The sequence below is a fragment of the Myiozetetes cayanensis genome, unplaced genomic scaffold (assembly GCF_022539395.1).
Source record: "Myiozetetes cayanensis isolate MyiCay16 unplaced genomic scaffold, myiCay2020 scf40, whole genome shotgun sequence".
In the NCBI taxonomy this organism is placed as follows: domain Eukaryota; kingdom Metazoa; phylum Chordata; class Aves; order Passeriformes; family Tyrannidae; genus Myiozetetes; species Myiozetetes cayanensis.
Window position 1 is genome coordinate 763,880 of NW_026087632.1, and position 21,909 is coordinate 785,788.

At 43.5% G+C, this 21,909-nt stretch overlaps 1 protein-coding gene and 1 long non-coding RNA gene across 6 annotated transcripts in view; one reads left to right on the forward strand and one right to left on the reverse strand.

The window, feature by feature from the left end:
• Positions 1-21,909, forward strand: part of LOC126647738 (uncharacterized) — an 853,551-nt gene that overhangs the window by 600,402 nt on the left and 231,240 nt on the right. The window lies entirely within an intron of this gene.
• Positions 1-21,909, reverse strand: part of FAM120A (family with sequence similarity 120A) — a 51,788-nt gene that overhangs the window by 9,489 nt on the left and 20,390 nt on the right. For 2 of the 3 annotated variants that reach the window (XM_050330233.1, XM_050330235.1), the window contains exons 5-14: positions 21,494-21,590; positions 20,304-20,404; positions 19,731-20,014; positions 18,134-18,221; positions 14,563-14,787; positions 11,937-12,111; positions 5,949-6,198; positions 4,938-5,052; positions 1,796-2,005; positions 768-951 (exon numbers count right to left, since the gene is read on the reverse strand). In XM_050330233.1, coding sequence (XP_050186190.1) covers positions 768-951; positions 1,796-2,005; positions 4,938-5,052; positions 5,949-6,198; positions 11,937-12,111; positions 14,563-14,787; positions 18,134-18,221; positions 19,731-20,014; positions 20,304-20,404; positions 21,494-21,590 — 1,729 coding nt within the window. The remainder of the gene's footprint in view (positions 1-767; positions 952-1,795; positions 2,006-4,937; positions 5,053-5,948; positions 6,199-11,936; positions 12,112-14,562; positions 14,788-18,133; positions 18,222-19,730; positions 20,015-20,303; positions 20,405-21,493; positions 21,591-21,909) is intronic. The other variant, XM_050330234.1, reaches the window with a different exon arrangement.

Genomic DNA, 21,909 nt, shown 5'->3' on the forward strand with positions numbered 1-21,909 from the left:
TTCCACCCTTCCGGAGCCAGGCAGGAGGGCGGCGCTCCCGCGGGCTCCTGTGGGTGATGCTGCACCACCACACCGAGGGAGGCTGGCCAAAGCTGTCCTGCTGCCTCAGCCAGCACCGTGTCCCTTGGCCAAAGAGCACGCCTTGACCCTGGGCTTGCAACGGGATCCCAATTTCTGAGGTGTTGTAAAGGCTTGGGGCAGTTTGTTGGCAGTGAGCTCTGGTGGCTACAGTCGTGGCACCCCAGGAATGCCTTTGTCCATATCCATACACCGATGGGCCTTGGGACAGAGAGACTCTGAGGAAGGGAGCAATTCTAGGAATGGTTGTGTCAGTATTTACACTCGAGGGTGCCAATGGTTAAATGACTGTAGCAAAACACAGAGGGGTGGGGAGGGTGAAAGGCTGTCCAACCCTGACAGTTAAACCGTGTCCATTAATTTATAAACATTTTGAAGCAATGTACTGTGCAAGTCAGAGTCATGATTTTCATAACACCCAGCGTCCATCCATTCCTCTTTTTTCTAGCTCTACAATAGCAGTAAAAATATTTTGATCTGGCACAGTTACTGAAATCCTGATGGAAACACGCACATTCCGCATCACTGGGCTATGGCTGATAAAAGTTACGCCAAAATACAGTCCTTGGCACCTGCCAACACAAGCTTTTCTGTGTTTTCTCTGTGAAACTGAACAGGGAAACGGGTTTGTAGTTCTGGGAGTGTGCAAGGTAAGGTAACGTGTGTGGCACCGCTGTCCCATCACTTACCAGCAAAGCCTCTCCCCCTGCCCTGAGGTGGTGGGACTGGCCCAAAGTGTCGAGGATACATAGAAGCTGGATAGAAAGGCATGGCAGGTGGAGGTGGGAAAGGGAGAGGATGGTTCTGCCTGGAGAAATTTAATCCTTCTAGGATGCTCTGACGCATCTTTTCAACCTTGGCTGCCTGCTCAGCCTAGGAATAAAGAGAAGGTCACAGAGGGATATTAAAATTCTCGTTTCGATTGTATAAAACTGCATTTACAAAACAAAGAAGAAAGCAAAATCATAGAAGAACAGAGACAGAATCATCATCCTACACCTGGACTGCAAACCAGAGTCTGTGCAGACAGGCTGAAACACGCCTGGAGGGTTACAAGCCTGAGAGGGACCACAGCCACCATCAGTAGCCAAGCTAAGATCAACTTCCCTCAAGTCAGAAATAAGGAGGGATATGATTTCATACCTCCCAAAAAATTAAAATTAAAAAAGTTTTGGTCATACACTGAACCGTTGATTTTTATCAGTTTTTTTATTTTACAGTTAAATAATAATTTTGTACGATTTAGATACAACAAAAAACTCCTACATCTGTATTTTAAGATTGTAAGAAATGTGAAAAGCTAAAGGACCTCAAGAATTACTTCACAGTCTGTAAAATCAGTTAGGAACCACCAGTTTCCTTTCACTGTAAACCCAGTGCAGCTTAGTCCTCTGGGACAGCCTGACCCAAAAAGGCAGGACTTGAACAAATGAGCAGAGTGTTTCCAACTCGGCCACTCACCGTGGCATTTAAGTTTCAGTTTCCAGAGAGAAAAAAAATGAATTTTAAGTTGATGCCTCTTCTTCTAAATCTGCCCAAATGCCATCCCAATCATTGAGAGATAAGGGATTAAAAGCAAAAAACCACCCATTAGCCATTTACTTTGTATTTTCCTTTAAAAGCAGAGACGTGACACGTGACGTAAACGATAATAAACCCACCCCGTCCAACCCTTCTGGGCACAAGGAGCACTCCCTCACCCTGCTGAACTACACACCTGACCATCACAGAGGTCGATGAGCGGAACTTTCTCCCGGCTTGCTTTGATGAGCTTGGTCTGGAATAATTTCCCATCAAAATACATCCAGGGACAGCAGTGCTCCCATGGAATCGGCTGCCCGCAAGCGTCGTTGGCAAAAAGAGCCATGTCCACCCCGCTCATAAACAGAGCAGACAGCTGGATTCCACGGGGGTCCAGATTCTCAATCTGTTGGAAAACATGGGAAAGTCAGTAAGATCGTCATGAAATGTAATTCAAAGCTATTCCAACAGTTACATTCTTTGCAAAACTCTTGCAAACAGAGGGATCTTAAAAGGTCATCCAGACTCTTCACATGCTGGAGTAGAAGAGTGCACCAGAACCTCTCGCCTGTGCATGCAGAGCTGCAATCCTCAGGAAGCCTGTGGTTCCATCCATCCACTCTGGAGGCCAGAGATAAACCCAAACCCCTCTGTTTTCTCAACAAAGTGCAAGAAACTATTTCTACAGACACTTATAAGAAATTAGCAGTAGAAAACTTCATTAAAAATTTTATTCCAAATTAATTATGTGCTTCTGAGATGTGCTGAAGAGCATTTCAGGAATGAGCTCAATGCCAGCATTCCATTTCTCTTCCCATTTCCTTTACAACTCCTTTATAATGGATTTTCTATTAGCTTGATTCAAGATTTTGCTGTGAGAACACAACTCTTATTAACAAGGCAGTGTTTATGCATACAACAGTTTTATTTAGGATGCAGGATAGAGACACAAAGGTAAAATTAAATGGTGAATAATAGCTGATGGTAGAAGAAAAAAAGGATTGGCTTGCAGCAAGTGTATTTTTAGCTCTGGCATAAGAAAATATCACTACTGGTGTTCTCTGAAATACTTCTCAAAATATCAGCCCTTTCTTGGGAACATTTTCAAGACCTTGGTATTAAACTTTAAAATTAAACTCCATTACTTTCCTTATGCATAAGCAACCTTTAAGGGCCTCAAGACTATCAAGCTCATTTTGCAGACAGCTGGGTTCAAACTCAGCTGTTCTTTCTGTCTGTATTCACAAGTAGCTTCATGTGAAGATAGCTAACAACCCTGAGGAAATATTGCATCTTCCAGCTAACCAACATAACTTATAGAAGTTATCTGCATTACTTTGTGATTGAAAAATAAAACAACGTCTATTAAACCAAAATATTGTCAGCTGTCTATCGCTAGTCATTTGTTTTGTGTTGGGATGGAAAGAATATTTTCTCTGTGAATTCCTTTTTTAGGTCTCTAAGACCAGCAATTTTCACAGTGAGTTTCATCCTCTTTGCATCAGATCTTAAAGAGAGGTGAGACTTTGATGACTCTATAATTACAGATACCTCTGCCAAAATCTCTACTCCTAGATGTTCTTTAGGTTGTGGGCTCACCATCCCTGGAAGTGTCCAAGGTCAGGTTGGAGCAACCTTGGACAGTGGAAGGTGTCCCTGCCCATGGCAGGGGTGGAACTGGATGAGCTTTAAGGTCCCTCCCAACCCAAACCACTCTGTGATTCTGTGATTCGTTTGTTGTGTTGTGTTTGGAGAATGGACATGGCACATCAAGTGGCTGATGCACAGCTACTCTTTGATGCATCCAGCCAGGCCTACAAAACTGCCAGTAGAATTTCTGCTGATACCCACAGGTACAATTACTCAGCTTCAGGAGATTTTGGGGCAGGTGCCTTGAACCACCCTCTCATGAGGCTTTGGAGGACTCTGCTACACTCTGCCAAGTGCTGCGCTTGTCCCCTCAGATGAGCTGTCCAGTACACACTCTGAAAAGGAGCTCCAGCACACACCTGAACAACTCTCCTGACAAACAGGAACTATGGTTAGGCTGCTTTTAAGGAATTAGCCACAAGCAGTGCTCAAAACCACTGTTCTCAGGGGCCATAATAAGGTTCTGATCCATGTCAGCAGCAATACTGTCCCAAGTGCTGCAGCAAACAAGTGGCTGTGCACAAACCCGTGGGGTGTTCACTGTGCTTCACATCTTTCTCAGCAATGAGGGACAGGACAAATAAATGTCTTTCTGATGGATTGTACTATTATTCTTCTGTTGACATTCATCTTTTGGTATAAAGGAAGAGGGTTTTTGCTTTCTCTTAACTCTGCCACTACACTTGCTAATATGTGAATTCTCTACTTGCTGTGTGACAAGTTCAAACAGGTTTTGTAGTGGATTTGGTTTGCTTCCCCTTGCACTGACTAATACTTTTACGTTTAAGTGCTGAGCTTCCACGAGCAGATTGATTTGGTTGTACGGATTAAGGCTGAGAAGTCCTTGTCAGGGTGCTACAGGCAGGAACCCAACTCAGATTCCACTTGTCACCCACAGAAGAGAAATACTACTTGCTGGCTTTGAGGAAACCTCTCGCAGACCTGGTATCAGTGACAAAATATACCTTGGAAAAGCTTAAGAGCTGGAATATGTGTGAGCTTCATTGCTGTTTCTCCTGAGAAGAGGGGTGATAGAATTGCTGCTTGTATCCACTTGGGAAACAAGTGCCACCTCCTCCTTGCTGCTTTACCTTCTGTATTTACAACAAGGATACCACACTAACTATGAGTTAGCCAGTAGTATTTACCTCATGGAATGCCAGTGTATTAGAAAAAAAAATTAAACCTTTGAGATTTTAACTTTTTAAATCCTCAAAATAATGTTTTTACAATTCTATGAGTATTCATAAAATGTTTTACTTCTTTCCCCTGCATTTTTTCACTCAAGATTATGTAGAAGTCTCTCTCCATTCCTGTGCCTAGCTGCAAAAATCTTTGGAGTGCTGAATCATGAGAAAATTCCCAGGTTAGTATTTAAAAACAGCCACATGGGGAAGAAACCTTTCTTTTTCTGTATCTTTTCAGTGGAAGCACATTTGTTTCCAAGACACAAACTTTAGAAATTGTGAGAAGAGGTTCTGCAGTTACCTATGCACTCAATGAAACAGAACAGATCATCAATCTCCACCACACTGTAAACCAGTCAGATTAACATTTTGAAAAGTACAGGTGATTGTGCAAGACTTTCAGTGAGACAAGCACGTACACATCAGCCACTGCAGCTAATTCTCAGAGCAGCTGGGAATAAATTTCTGAAATCATGGAAGTTATGTAGTTGAGAATTCTACCTTGAGTTCCTGAAGCTGGTCAGGTTCATAGAGCTTTGGAGACAATGCTTGGGCAAGGAAAGCATCCAGTTCCTGGCGGCGCAGAATGCGAACCCCCGGCCACTGTACCATGTACCTGCAGGGAAGGACAACCTGACTCAGCAGCCTCTGACTGGGTACACAAGAGGGATTTTATGTGATCAGAAATCACCAGTGTATACACAGAACATGTGACAGGAGAGAAACACGCTGTCCCAATGAAATGAGGGGCTTTACCACTTGGGTTGCTTTTTCTGCATACTAACTATTCTAGAAGGAGAAGCAAAGGAGTTTCGATGCTCAAAAGGCAAAATGAAGTTCAACGGGACCAAAGACAAAATTTACATTTATCACTCTCAGAAATGGTTTATATTTTTTCATATACAACGTGCTACCCTTGGATTCTGCCAGAATTATGAGCTAGTTGTGCTGAATAATTACCCCAAAGGTAAGCGCCTCCCAGTTCCTCAGTTTTCAATCTGAAAATTAAACACATCAGGGTTTTGGACCTTGTGACTTTCTCTTTGGAAGGCTCAAGTACAGAACTAACACTTCTACTGTTGATTATCATCACCTCAACTGGATGAGCAATTCTAACCCAGGGAGCCTCACACACCAAAGACAGAAGAGCATCATCACATGAGCTTCACATCCTGATAAGCTGCTATGCAGCTGTTCTCTGAAGAACTCCCTCTTCTGCTGTGCAACTTCACCCACACCGAGGGCCTCTGAGGCCCCAAATATTATTTTTCAGTAAGCTGAAGCCTCGAGTATAGCAAGGGAAAACTAATTCAAATGCTACATCAGCCTCTTTGCAACACAAGATCTTTTTCCTCTTCCCTTCAATCCTCAAGAGACTGAACAGAACCAGTGACTACACAACACGCTTTTCTACAGCCAAACCAAACCCCCCACTCCTACTGACACTGCAAACAGGAATTAACACTTTCTCCAGAGATTCCACAGTAAAACTTTCCTGGAGGTGCCACTGACCTTAGCACACAGCAGAGCACCATAAGATGAGTGGGCACGTTAGTTGGGTTGAGCATTGCTGGTGTGTCTGATCGCATACAGGCCAGAAACGCCCTCATCCGTCGGTTCTTGTCTTCCACGGCTTTGCCCAGCCACAGCTTCTTCAGGTTGGGACAGGTCCACTCCCTGAAGGCCAGGGCTTCCACCAGCTCAGGGGTCTGAGGAGATTTGCCTTTGTAAGCAGCCCATTCCTTAATTATCACCGGTGAAACTGCAGAAAGGCAACAGCAGAAGGAAACCGGGCTGAGTTTATTTCATAGTTCAGCACTTATTTCAAACTTCATATGCAGGAGATTTGGATCCAAAAAGCATCCCTCTGAGACTGCAATAGGTACCAGTCTGCTGGATTATACTGCCACAATGGTAATTCAAACCCTGCATGAACCACCTTTTAATTGTGATCACTTACAAATTCAGTGCATACAGACAGGTGTTCACTAGGAATGTTATGCTAATATTTTCAAATGAATACACAACATAAAGGAACTACATATATTTTTCTAAAGCAAACAGCACAATTTCCCCATCCCTGGAAGCGCTGGACAGGGCCTGGAAGCAACCTAGTCTAGTGAAGGTGACCCTGCACATGGCAGGGGGCTGGCACTGGATGGTCTTTAAGGTCCCTTCCAACTTAAACCATTCTGTGATTCTAACTTGAAAATGCAATTTTCCCCTAAAATATCTGTGTCATGGATCAAAAGCCTAAAGTGATAACAATAGTACCTAAACACAAATACATTCCATGTGTTCTCTTTTAAGAGCAATATGATCCTAGTGATTTTACTTGAATCAGATTTAATCCTGATATTATATTTGTCTGTAGTTGTTCAACTACTGCAATGGAATGAGATCTCAAATATGGGTGGGTTTGGGTTTTTTTTGTCTAAACATTTTATAAAATGTAACTTTACTGAACTCTTCCCATTCATTGCACTGCTTTCTATGAAGAGGTTAGTGGGTTTTGCCTGGGCTCCCTTTCACACCCATCAGAACAAGCACAGTTCACTCTATGTGGCTGCTAAATCATCTCCCTTTTTCCACTAGAAGGCAACTAGAACAGAACACAAGCTCAAGTCAAGGCTGAGACACGATACCTTTGGCCTTGGAGCGACCCCGAGCCTGACACAGCTCCCAATGTGTCTGCACCCTTCTAACTCCGAGCCCAGCTATGTGGTGTGGAAAGATTCGAGGAGCTTGTTAGCGCAGGCTCAGGTTACAGCCTGGGGAGATTCCCTGCAGGAGCACAGACCGGCTCTTTCTGCGGGAAATCCGCTGGGCACAGACCGAGGAGCGTGTCCTGCTGCTGCCAGCACAGGTCTGACGGCTACAAAGCCCCCTTCAGCAATCAGGCTGCAGCCTTACAGGGGACTCTATAGCCAAGGGCAGAGGTGACAGTCAGGATTAAAGGAAGGACCTCCAAAACATCCCAAAGCTCTCTCATGCTCGTTGGGAATAAACCCAGCCTAGTACTGTAGTTACCCTTGACAGAGCCCAGGGCAGTTTTACAAAGATCACATGCAGCAATGTAAACAAACATTCTGATATATTTAGTTGGTAGCCTCACTATGAAATCATGTTCTATTTTGGTTTCTCCCAGGTTTTATACACACTCTGAAGATGGGCTCTAACAGGCAGCAGAGCTACCCCATCACTGGGGTACAGCTCATCACTGGGTTTCTCTGCTTGCTTAGGCCTGGAACAGCAAACACAAGCAAATAAAAGCATGTATTTTATGTAGGCTTTCAAATCCTCTTGCAATTGTTTTAGATACCAAAAGCAAAACTGTACCCACCACCAGTGTTCCACTGCTGTTTCTTTTACTCATACATAACACTTACAGACCTCAAGCTTAGAAGAAGGGAATGTTTTATGTCCAAGTTTTCTATCCTATGTTTTAACAATCAAATCTGGTTCTAAGCTTTTAATCTGGGGATGAGAACTTCCAAGGCCTGTGAGGTTAAGGTTAAGGCCACAGCAGGAGTACCTCAGCTTGCTCCCAGTCACATGCTGCCTCCAGAGGTCACGCTAGAGATCCACACTGGTTTTTTTGTTTTGCTAAACAATGATAACAATATCCAAGAATTCTAGAATAGTCTGAGGTCATCTTAAAGATAATCTCATTCCAAGTCCCTGCCATGGGCAGCTACACCTTCCATTAGCCCAGGTTGCTCCTGGCCTTGGACACTTCCAGGGATCCAGGGGCAGCCACAGCTTCTCTGGGCAACCTGTGCCAGGGCCTGCCCACCCTCACAGGGAAGAATTTCTTCCCAATATCCCATCTAATCCTGCCCTCTGGCAGTGGCAAGCCACTCTTCCTTGTCCTGTCTCTCCAGGCCTCTGCCCAAAGTCCCTCTCCAGCTCTCCTGGAGCCCCTTTATGCACTGGAAGGGGCTCCAAGATCTCCCTGGAGCCTTTCTTTCTCCAGGCTGAACAGTTCTCCCAGACTATCTCCATATAGCAGAGGTGTTCCAGCCATCAGAGCACCTTCATGGCCTCCTCTGGACTTGCTCCAGCAGGTCCATGCCCTCCCTGTGCTGAGGACCCCAGAGCTGGACAGAGGTAACCATGCTTTTGTGGGAAGGTTTAACATGGAGGTCAGTCTAGGGGCCTGGTAAACTCTGAGTGATGGGGATGAGGAATTGCAACTGTATCCATCCACAAGCAACTGTAGTACTCTTTACCCAAATTTAGCATTTAACCTAAGAGATTAATCCAGCACTTGTCCATATCTACTTACTTCTCCAGGGCATTTCTTAAACCTTTGACAAATCTGTACTGGGACTGCTGCCAAACTCACTGCAGCCTCAGCTGCCCGAATCTCTGTCCTCAGAGGGATGTGTGGTCCTTCCTCCTGTGACTTCCACCAGGACAGGAGCAATGCCTGTCCTCAAGACTTCATCAGCTACAACTAAAACCAGCGTGTTCAGCCCTGTCACCGTGCTGATCATACTGTTTTTCACATCAAACCACGTCTGAATACTCACAGGCCCAGGTCACCACACCGTCTCTGGACTCTGCTTTGAACAGTGCCCTCACGACTCGCTAAGGCCAATCCAAGCCACGAGCATCAGCATGAACTGCAGGACAGTAACCTGCCTGAGGAACGCTGCTGTCAGAGGCTCTGAAGGCACCACAGCACCCCAGGAGAGCTCTGGCTGCCAAGCACAGCCTGGGTGGTTCTGGCCTTTGCTCAGTTTCTGTGCCGTGAGGTGCCCGGTGCCACCAGCAGCCGAGCTGGCAAACGCACAGTTATCAAGCCTCATTTTTAACCTCGCAATCCTTACTGACAGCACAGCTTGAGCTCAGCACGCCTGACTGTGCACAAGGGCTACTGCCCAAGAGCCACGGCTTTCCTCTTGGCAGCACCAGCGCTGGCTGAGTACATCCGTGATGGGGAACAGCACAACACAAGGTGGCTGGGCTTAAAATAACAAACCCTGGGATCCAACCAGGAGCTCTGACAGCTTGTGCGTTTTGCCACCGAGCAGAAAGGGCAGATGGTTTCACTACACACATGTATTTCTCAGAACATGGAGATAACCTGGTCCAGGGCTTGTCAAGCAGAGCAAGGGAGACCCTGAATTTCCAGCTCCTCCTCAGGAAGGGCAGCACAGTCAGCGCCGTGCCCTTGGCAGCCAAACCCAACCAGGCACTCTGTGACCCAGCCCCTCCTGTCCTCTGGGAGCAGACATGAGGCTGTGCACAGCAAAGCCATCACTTAGCAGACACTGATCTCTGAAGAACCCCCCACTGACTGCTGCTTCTGTTGTTTCTTGTTGCCTTTTCAACTTTGTACAAAAAATAACGGTTTAGAAGACAGGAAGTGATCCGTTTCATGGGAGATCCATTATTCTGCCATCTATATATTTAGTAATAATCCCAACGTGTCAGTTTATTATGCATTTTTCACAGCCTCATATAACCCTCACATGCAATATACTTGCCAATTATTCAGGCACTATTATTAAGCTGCCAGTGTTACGGTTTGTACAACAAAGATGACAGGATTTTAGATATTAATATTCATTACCTCTCTACATAAACCTTAAGGACAATTTACATTTCTTTAGAAACTGATTTCTTAATTCTCTTAACATCTCTCAATTCCTAGATTTTCTCTTAATTGTCTTCATTACTGTGTTTCAGCACTTACTCATTTCTGAGTGCAGCAAAATAATTTAGACACTGAAGCAGAATGAGCATCATCACCAGTTCATTACAGCCTGAATCCTCAGACAACTTAAGAGAGGGCTAATCGATCTGCTCTTGCTGTTTGAGACACCGTTCTCTCCTTGCATCCTGCACAGCCTGCCCAAGTCTTGAAGCTTTGTAAAAGAGGTGACCAAAATAGACACGTCCCTGCACCAGAGCCCTTTCACACCCCACGCCGGCATCGTGGCCCAAATCCATCTTTACTGCCACTGCCAGCTTTGCAGCGAAGCAAGGAACATTTGGGCATATGTTCAATTTTTTTTTTTTTTTTGGCTTTTTTAAGAGCTTGGTCAGTGCTAAGCTAGAAGTAGGTCAGTAGCTGAATGCATCCTGCAGCAAGATTTGCCGGAGCTGCCGTAACTAAACCAAGTCAGCAGCAGCGTGCTGAGCCTAAACCAGGCATAAACTCTGAAAAGCAGGATCCGTGAAGAGAAAGTAGAGATTATTTAGGTTTCCCCACTAGCCTACCGGGGATATTCTAGGTTTACAAGACAGAACCTGAAGCAGACCTCCAGCACTCAGCCAGTTCACCACGAAAATGCTGTAGCACACTTTTAAGGACAGGAGTCTCACGAGGACAAATGAAGAATGCAAATAACGTCACTATTGGAATCCTGAAATAACCCCGTAACCCAAAATACTACTACGCTGTGTGAGTTTAAAGAATGTAGCAGTTTGTGAGTATGTGTGCTGAGGTATTATTCAAGCAGGGTAAATACTGATTCCCACATAATAACTGGCAAAGATAAACAGCTTTTCAAACATCACTGGGAGATTATCATCTTCACTACAAACATACAAAGGCATTCCACAATTACAAATGGAAAGAGCACAGGGAATGGATATAAAGTTTACAACTGATACCTATTTTTATCCTTTTACACATGAAGCCTGTGAATGATGATTTCATACATTCTGAATACCTGATTCTTAAATTTAGCCTAGTGACAGCAGACTCCTACATAGAAATACTTGTGGTGCTGCTGTGCACTGAATGCCACTGCAAAGTTCAGCCATTTCCCTGCATGCATCATCATAAGAAAAACACTCTAGAACAAGGAGGTTGAGTTTTCTGGAATGACAGTAATTCCTGGAAGCTGAAGACTTAAAAAGATAACTTCCAGACTATTGAGATGATTAACATCCATCCCCTTCTGAACAAACCAAAGGATATTTGACAAGGCTCTTTGCAAGGTGCCTGTCCTCACCCAGGTCTACCTTTGCTTGCATTACACCTACTTTCTGTGGGGTTTAAATCAGGTTTTACATCTGAAAGGCACGAGAGACTTGCAGATTTCCCTGGGGTACCTTTAATGACACATTTGGGAAGGCATGATAACTTAACCTGTGTACCTCTCGCTTTTGAAACAAGCAGGCAGATTGTCTGTGTGTGCAGAGAACAGGAGTTTCCTAAATCCAGCCCAGCCATACACTTGGAAATGACATCACAAACTGACGTTCCTCACTGCAGCTCTGGCAGCAGCTTGAGCAGACATGTTCAAAACCAAACCCCGGAGCTTGCTTAGAAATGGCAATATTTATAGTTTTTAAACTACGACAGCAAATAAACTTCCAAATTGGCAACATCTTTTTCTCTTAGCCATGGGATCCAATAAGCCAGAAATCCCTCCTCTGACGAAATCTCAGCAACGATTCCCATTCAGATCATGGCACGAGTGGTTGGGAAACCACAGCAAAGGCAAGGGGAATAAAGAGCGTGGATTCTGCAGTACGTACATTCTGGTGGAAGTCTGTTCTTTCTAAAAGCAAGCCTTTCAGTTTTCTTTCTGCTTTCTGCCAAACTAAACAGGACTCCGTAAACATACTGACGCACTGGCCTATACAGGAGAGCAGCAGGAGGCAGGTCTTTGTTGGCTTCATCTTCTATAGAAACGGCGATTTTGATTTCACCCTTTGGCATGAAAGAAAGCAGAGAAATATGACATGTTACAGTGAACAAAAAGCATTCAGTTATCATGGGAGCCCAATCCAGCTCTCAGATCCATCCTCAGCTGGTCAGGACAGATGTGATCCAGCCGTAAGGTGGATCTCAGCTCAGGGGAGGTAACACCAGCCTGCTTCGTCTCCTCCCAGCCCTGACCGATCGTTCCTGTTGCTTTCCTCTTTCTTTCCTCCATTACAAACATATTTGTTTGTCTGGACTATCTGCACATGAGGATTAACTAAATATTGATCTGCAAATATGGGCACTTAGAAGAGAAAAACAGCCCACATGGAACTAGAGTAATATGCTTTTAGACAGCCAAAGCACATTTAAAGCTGATATAGATCTCAGGAAGTTATTTTAAAAAATATTCATGCTGTCCAAAAACACCAGTCTGAATTTTTGGTGTAGGATTTGAAACATTATTGAGGACTTACAGTAACAAACAACGCTGTGAGAACACGTGGTCAAAAAAACCCTAACTGGGAATTACCAGTTAAGTAAGGTTGGAAATAAAATGTTAGCATTTTATAAGTTTTCAGAAAAAAAGCATGAAAGAACCATCCAACATTTTCTCTCAAAAAAGCAGCAACACTGTTTTCTGTGACTTGCACATCCAACCATGTTAAGATATTCTTGGAAAATGACTGACTTCACTGCACTGCCCCCAAATATTAACCTTTATTTTCAACACTGACAAGAAAACGCTCCATTGTGCTACTTTTTCTTAAAAAAACCCATTTAAATGATCCCAGTAAGGAATCCTGAAGGTGACATCTCAGAGCGATTACATCAGGACACTGTCAGGTTTAGCTCAGACAACACTACCCCAGGTACAAGGCATGTCTGAAAGGTGTCTCTGCATAACAGCAACATAATCTGGAACATCTCTACCTGCCCATTTCTGAAGAACCCCCATAACTGCACCACAAGGTCCAACAGTCCTGAGTTTGGGTCACAACAACCCCCTGCAGCTCCAGGCACAGGGAAGAGCAGCTGGAAAGTGTTCCCACAGAAAAGGCCCAAGGGGTGACAGCAGCTGAACGTGACCCCAGGTGTGCCCAGGTGGGCAGGAAGGCCAAGGGCACCTGGGCTGTACCAGCCATGGTGTGGCAGTGGGCCCAAGGCAGTGACTGTCCCCTGTGCTGGGCACTGGTGGGGTCACACCTCAAATCCCAGGGGCAGTTTTGGGGCCCTTCATGACAATAAGGACCTTGAGGGGCTGGAGTGTGTCCAGAGAAGGGAACGGAGCTGGGGAAGGGTCTGGAGCACAAGTCTGATGAGAAGCAGTTGAGGGAGCTGGGGGGGCTCAGCCTGGAGAAAAGGAGGCTCAGGGGGGACCTTCTCACTCTCCAACTCCCTGACAGGAAGGTGAAGCTGGGGGTGGCAGGGCACAAGGGAGAGGGAAAGAGGAAACAGCCTCAGGTGACATCAGGGGAGGTTTAGATATTAGGAAAAATTTCTTCACCAAAAGGGTTGTCCAGCCCTGGCACAGGATGCTCAGGGCAGTGGTGGAGTCACCATCCCTGGAGGGATTTAGAAGACATGTAGATGTGGCACTTGGGGACATGGGTCAGTGGTGGCCTTGGCAGTGCTGGGTAAATAGCTGGACTTGGTCTTAAAGACCTTTTCTAACCTAAATGACTCTGTGATTCTATGATTAAACAGCAAGTAGTATTTAAATGTGCCAAGAATATTTGGCTATGCAAAGTGTGAGGCAGAACTGGCATTGATGGTCTTCAAAGACCATTTGACTCTTCTCCACTTTTCTTTGACAAAGAGGTGTAAGAACATGGCAGCAACATGAGTTGTGATGCAAAACAAACACAGGGGAAATAGGAAATCCAAACCTCAGCCTTGATACAGCAACTTTTGGTTTGATGGACTTCAGATCTGCCTGTGGTCCTTATTGTCCTGAAGAGGATTTTTAAGGTGAATAAAGGTTAACAGGAGTGGGGACAGTGCCATTCTGCTGCTGCTGGTACAAAAGGGATTTCTTAGAGTTGCTCTGTTCCTCTCTGGGCCAGCTATCAGCGATGGAAGGGATCAGATTGGGAGGGAAAACAATCTCAGTACATCTGAGGGCTGAAAATAGAAAAGGCTTGGCACAAACACCAAAGCACATATGGAGGAATTTTTAGATGGAAATGGACTCATAAACACACACACACAGACATATACACACATGCTTATAGATATAAAAATACCTACATATAGTCAGAAAAAAATTATTTTGTAAGTAAACACTTCTAATTATAGTAATCTCATACTTATTGGAACAGCAGAAGGACTAAAAAGGGACCAGAACTCAAAGCATTAAAAAGGACATAAAAATCTGATACTCTTTAGCCAGGAACACCAGGGCAATTATCTTCACAGAATCATTATCTCACAGTAGCTCATCTTTAAATGTCATACCTTGGTTAGGACATGAAAGATGTAGGGATACATTAACCCCTTCTTGTGCCTGTGCTCTGCCACTCGTAATACTTCAGGTGCTACCGGAGGTAATGGAGGGGTAGTAATATCCATGTGGTTTCTGGTGGGCATGGACAACAGGCATGGGATTTGTGGATTACTGGTTTGATTCCCTTTGACATCAGCTGCCTGACTTCCTGAAGAAGCACTAGAGGAACCTTCTGCCTGTAACAGAACACACAAAATAAAGTGCTTTGGATGTGTCCAGAATCATAGCAGGAGATCAGCCAAGAGAGACAGCGAATTTCCTCCCTTGCCCCCAATGAAAACAGTAAATCTTCACATGGCGCTGTCGTCCTGTGCAGAACCATTATCCAAAGCTGGCTGCAAGGTTTTCAGAAAATAGAAACCTTCAGCCAGTGTTTGCTAGCAGCAGCAAATTACTAAGAAAATAAACATTATGGTAAAGCTTTAACTTATTAACAGCAACAGTAATTAGTATTTTCTTTAATTTTTAACTGCACAATACAGAAGGGGACTGACTGCCTTTTAATGACATGTGAATGGCCTCTTAACTCGGTATTCCCGAGATACTCCCAACTCAATGTGTGAACTGACAGTCTCAAAGTCTGTAATTTATCCAGACTTCCATGAACAAATCTCTTCTCAGCTCACAATTCCAGATGGAGCAGGGAAAAGGACACAGTTCCATTTGATAACATTTAGAACACACAGTGTCCGAACTCAAAAGCCTTGTAAATGTTTTGTTGGGTTCTGTTTAGTTTTTAAACACAAAGCTCTTTTGTCTCAGAAGACTGTAAGAGAAAATGGCAATGTTTTCCCACCACAAGATTAAAGTGGCATTTTATTCCTGTTCTAGAAATGCAATTCACAAACTTAAGGTAAAAAAAATCTGATGTATAAAAATACACTGTAAACTTCCCAGTGAAAGGTTTTTTAAGGATTTATGTTGATTTCTCACAGATACAACCAAAAAAAAAGAAGAGTTCATTCCTAAAAATCCAGGCCTTCAAAACTGAAAGCTTGTTTTAGCTCTATGCCCATAAACTATTACAGCAATAGTAAAAACTTTTGGGACTGAAATTTGATCACTTGATAAGTCATCTGTATTTTCACAATATGTGTAAACAAGCTCACGTGCCTCCTAAGACTTGAAAAGCAAAGCTGAAAGAAAAATGGCCAAAGCATTCAATCCCCCAGAATATGTAACATAAAAAATAGGCCCAAACAAGCTCAGTTTGTTCACTTCATGTCCATGAAAAATAAAAACCTGCATGCAAACACCAAAAAAAATCCCACACAGATTTCAAAAATCTTCTACAAAAACATGTACTGTAGTAAAAATTGGCTCTAGTAAAATGAGAGCGCAACATTATTTTCAGATGACATTTTAAGCACACAATCAAAGAGGATATTACCAGAAGATTGCATTTTAGTTGGTAATCTAGACTTCACTTGAGTTATAAAAATGAAAATATATGACTAAATGGTTAAAACCTGTAAACCACAATACTTTCAACACAACATGTTAATACCAGCTGGTTTTATAAACACAAGAGCTCTATTAAATCTGTGTTATAGTATCAAATATTTCTTTATCAAGTTAGAGATTTTTGCCTGTCTTCTACTACCTGAACAACTATAAGTCAGCAATACTGGAGCACGTGAGAAGTTTACAGAACTATCAAATACTGGGGGACATGCAGGGAAGGAGATAAAAACCCCTACAGGACATCTGCACTACCCAGTTTCTTCTGGATCTGCTCCAGAGATATTCCAACACAACCTGAGGAACCACCACAGCTAAAAGGTTGATTTTTTTCTTTAGTAATATGCATCCAGCCAAATGAGATGGGTTTACCTTTGTCATGTGGAATCAGGCTGTGAGATGACTGTAAGGAATTTAAGTCAAGTGAAAGGAGTGTCAAGATTGCTGCTACCTGCTTGATCTCTGCTGAATTTTCAGCACTTTACCTCAGAAATTCACACAGCTCACTCAGTTGAAATCTTCATAGAATCACAGATTGGAAGGGAATTCCAAGCCCACCTCATTCCACCCCCTGCCATGGGCAGGGACACCTTCCACTATCCTAGATTGCTCCAAGCCCCATCCAGCCTGGTCTTGGACACTTCCAGGGATGGGGCAGCCACAGCTTCTCTGGGTAACTTCTTCAGGAAGTACTGCTTCTTTTTTCAGTCATTTATATTCACCTCTCTAGGAGATGAGTTCATCCATAAAATGTACTCACAATTCTTCCTGTCCTGCTCAACAGATGCAACTGTCTTCTCCTGCTACTGACGGCTGAAGAAGTGGTTTGATAATAAAAAAACTGGCAAGTAAAGCTCAGGAGCATTTATACATTAAAGTGGATGCACGTAAGTCAGCCTGTGTGCAAACATCTATTGGGAAGTTTAATCACTGCCTGTACAGCTCTAATTCTGGGTCTACCAGGACATGCAGCCAGAGCTGTGCAGTGGGTCCTACCCAGCCCCTGCTCCTCCTGGGACACACTTGGGCTCTGGCAGGGGCCCACAGGGCTGCACACACGACCCAGGGCAGAGAACAAAGGGATGTAATAGGTCAGATTAGCATTTGCATAGGGTGACTAATCCCCAGGCACATACACTTATTGTAGGGTCTGCACAAATACCAACCACTGAGGGATGAAATCACCCGCCTGAGATTTTAAGCACAAAGCCCAGGTTTACTGGAATTCCTTTGCAGGGAGTATGTAGGGAACATGTTTTGTTTGTCTACTCAAGACTGGTGGTTTTGACACAATTAACAGTTGGTGTACAGCTCCACCACAAAGGTACAGGAGATACTAAGGGCAAGGTCCCTTCCACCTCAGACTATTCTATGAAATGCTCTGAATGCTCCTTCCAAACACGGATCACTCTTGGAATACAGACCACTGTATTCTCCATTTGACAGTGGTTTGAAATCTTGAAGAAATGTAATAATGTTAAGTCTTTATCAAGGGCTTATCTAGCCCATCCTTGCCCAGGTAAGCAGCAATACACTGTAACTGGTCCCACGGAGCTCCTTTAACATGTACTGCCTGAAATTCCTACCACAAAGCACTTCTGTCTCCTCAGCTGAGCTTTAAGGCACCTCCACTGGCCTGTGGCTGACACTGATGTGGGTGTGAGCTGTGCTTACTGCACTGTGGGTTACAGGACATGGACTCTGACCCCATGGACACTCAGACTATTACACTCCTTCCTGAAAAATCAAACTAATGCACCACTGCAACCCTGGAGAGCAGCACTGAGGGTGAGATTGTTGGCTAAGGGTCAAACAAGGTTATTGATTTGTTTCTGGTTTATATCCAGCATTTTCTAACACATCCTATTTAAGGTTCATTTTTATGTATATGCTACAAGGTCCTTCTTCCTGGACTTCGAAGCTGTTTTTTTTTAATTCACAAAAAAAGTGTAAAAGTTTGCACTAAATCCTATGGATCAATACTGAAAATCCTCCTCGAAGTTTGCTGTAAAGCTTCAACACAAAACAATGAATTGTGATGTTTGGAACTTCAGGAAATACCTTTGTTTGGTCTCCCAGCTCTCCACGCGTTTGACTTTCTGACTGGGTTCCCGGTTTTTCCCAGCCTATTTTGTTCCCACTGACATGGCTGAAGGACAACAGAAGGAAAAACATCATATTAAAGTCCAGTTTAAGAGACAGTAAGATAAATCCTTGGTGTCTGGAACTATTTGGATTTTAAGGGATGTTTTCTATTAGAAATGTCCTTTTGTAGGAGTCTCGAAGAGACTTGAACACCAACATGTATTCATTTACACTATGTCAACATTTGGATTGTATTTAAAAGCTGCATGTTATGATGACTAGATAATGTTCACACAAGAAGCATTCTTGATTGAACTTTAAATATTTGTCACTATGGCAAGGAATCCTCTCAATTAGAAGACTTTCTTCAAACCATTATATAAGTGACACTGTCTAGATTTCAGTGTCTGAATTTATTGCATAAAATGCATAAGGAACACTGCAAAAAATGCTGAAAAATACCTCACTTTGTTTTTTCTTACACAGGCACATTTCCAGTTCTGCACTGCATGGAAGCTATGCAAACCCACTTGATTTACTAAGCAAAACACAGGATAATATTTAAAGTTGATGGAATGTATCAGAAATCAAAGTCCAAGCAATCATGCATCACTGAATATCCAGAATATAACACTCTGTAGAATCATAGAACCATTAAGGCTGGAAAAGCCCTCTAAGATCAGCAAGTCCAACCATCAACCCAGCACCACCATCTTCACCATTAAACCACGTCCTCAAGGGCCACATCTACACGTTTTTAGAACACCTCCAGGGACGGTGGCTCCACCACCTCCCTAAGCAGCCTGAGCCAGGGCTGGACAGCCCTTTCAGTGAAGAAACTTTCCCTGATATCCAACCTGAACCTCTCCCTGAGGTTGAGGTCGTTTCCTCTTGTCCTGTCACTCATTCCCTGGGAGCAGAGCCTGATCCCCACCTGGCTCCAGTCAGAAATAATTGTGCAGTAAAACAGAACAGAGCAAACCCAGCTTCACTCCTGCTTTGCTCCACGAGGGCTCTTATTCACTGTCCAGAATGTTAAAGTTCTGACATTCACATCAGGTTTCTTTGCAAAGCCACATTATCCCCCGATTTAAGAAGTGTAAACACTGCAAGTTCAGTGAAGTTCCACAGTTTTTAGCTACTGAAATTTTAATGAATTATACTGTGAGGTAGGAATATTTCTTTTATACAAAGTAAAGAACTGGAAGGCTTTATGACATTTACCAAAACCTTGCTCTCTCAATAAACCATAAGGGCAGGAATGGAAAAACACCCAACGTTATTTGGCTTTGAATTCCTGCTTAAGGAACAAGGTAATGAGACTGAACCACACATTTGTCTGCGGTCACAGTGACCCAAAACTATCTTTTTAAGGTCTATCATTTCACTGATTCGCAGATTTCTGCAGGGTCAGGAGTTGGACTTCAGTGATCCCTGTGGGTCCCTTCCAACTCAGGATACTCTATGATTGATTCTGTGATTCTTACTTTCAGGATACTGGTAAATGATTTTGAAAGGAAATTTATTTTAAGAGAAGTTGAGTAAAAAAAAAACATCCTCACGAGAAACTTACTTCACTGCACCCCCATTGCCTTCATCATTGTCGGAGGACGAAGATGTAGAAGAGGCAGGAAAATAGGTTGAATCCACATGGTTGGGGCTCCCACTCTGAGCTGGATTTATTGGAGAAGACCGTTCGTATAATGGTGTGTGTTTTCCTTCGTGAGGAATGTTACTGTAGTTGTTCTGCTCAGAAAGACTTTTTCCACCTGTTTCCAAGGTGATGGCTGGCTCAGAGAGGCTGTATGGGTATGGACCCTGGCCTTGGGCCCCACCCTGATTGGACATCTGCTGGGCCTAAAATAAAGGGACCTCTTGAGGGAAGGCAACAAAAAGGCTTTGCTTTTAAAACAAAAAAAAATTCTTTAACCGAATGGCCTTTTCCAAATGTACACATTAAAACTCAGCCAGCTTGAACATCCACAAAAATTGTTCTATCTGAGCTTGTAGCATCACTTTAGTTCCACTTAGCATTCAATCAGTGACCGCCCAGGCTAAAAAAGCTGGCTACACCTTTCCCACCTGGATTTCAGTTTGCTGAGCACAGCAGGCCTCTCCCAGGGAGCAGGGCAGAGACTGAACTTACCACAGGTTTTGCTTGTAGTGAGGTCTGTGGAATGTTAAGCATCTGAGAAGGAACATATGGTGGCACTATCCCAGGCATACCAAACTGATTCGGTCTGGCTGCTGTATTGCAGGGGAGGAGGGGAAAAGGGAAAAAAAAAAAAGAAGGAAAAAACCAAACACTCATGAAAACACTCAATATTTGACACAAAAGTTACCCTGTTTGTCCTTTTGCTTCTATGGTTTATTTATTCTTGTTCTGTTAGCATTACTGTTTTCTCATATGCCTTTAAGTCAGTTTTATTCATTTTTGCCACTCAGTAAAAATACTTTGTAGCTTGTGAAGTGTATTTTACTTGTCTCACCTCCTCTCAGGTCTTTGTATCTCTCACTGCTGCACACTCCTATTCTATCTGGGAATCAAAGGCAGCTTAAAAGAAAAAAGAAGCCCAAGGGATGTCATAACAAAGATGCTGCCAAAACCAACGTCACACAGACACAGAACGCTGGCACTTTCTGCCATTTGAACATTTGACCTGGAGTAGCCTTAACATCCTTTAATGTAGGTCTTTGGATGCAAATAAAGATATTCCACCCCCCAAATACGAGCAGGAAAAATCTGTATTAGTGTACCAATATGGTAACTGAAGAGCTTTAGGAAATCTCACCTAAAGTGACATTTTAGTGTTAAGAACAGGGTCAGGAAACCCTGTGACCACACAGTTAATTTTTAAGCCTTGAGAACAATCTGCAATGCCAAAACTGGCAAGCAAGTGTGGCTGCAATTTGAGCAGGCATGTTATGACATAAAAAAATCAAATATTATAAAGAGATTTCTAAAACACATCAGTAAGTCCAGTGAGAAACAGGAAATATATTTTAATGACCAGAAATAGGAACTGTCCTCATGAATGGGACTGGACAGCAGACTTAGCTGTTCACAGCATCATTCTCTCAAGTGTCCCAATGCCAGAATGGATGTGCAATTCCCAAGAGGAAAAGCAGTCCAGGCTGTTCTCCTCTTTCTGGGGCAAGAACACAACTTCAGCACATATCCTGTGGAAACCTTCTGAAACCTCATCTTCGAGGGTCAATGAGAATTGCCAGAGGATATAAACATTTCTGTAAGGTCCTGCTAATAGTGCTATTTCTGATTTAGGGTTATCTCAGGTTTTAGTTAACACAAAAAGCCTGGTTGCTGTCACTACTTACCCAGGTAATGTGGTGGATGAAATGGCATAGGTTTATTAGTTGCTGAGTAATAAGCAACCGCTCTCTTAAACCGAGTAACTTTGTCATCTGTTCTAGACTAAAATAAGAGAAAAAAAAAAATCTGTCAGGAGCACATCCAGGTTTGTCACCTGGAGGTCTGTACAGAAGTTAACATGCACCATATCACAGGATTAATGCTTTTGGACCCTCCAGGACTGCAGCACTGCTCCAGCACAAGACATGTTTTGTCAATCCATGTAGGGTTTGAACATACAGTCTTCATGTACTGCTGATTCTCAAAGGCAGTGCACAGAGCCAGCCTACAAACCCCTCTGGTTATCAAGAATTTAAAGCACTGAGAGTGGTAAATGCAGTATTTTTACCCTCAGAAAGATGGAACATGAAATTAGGGCAGC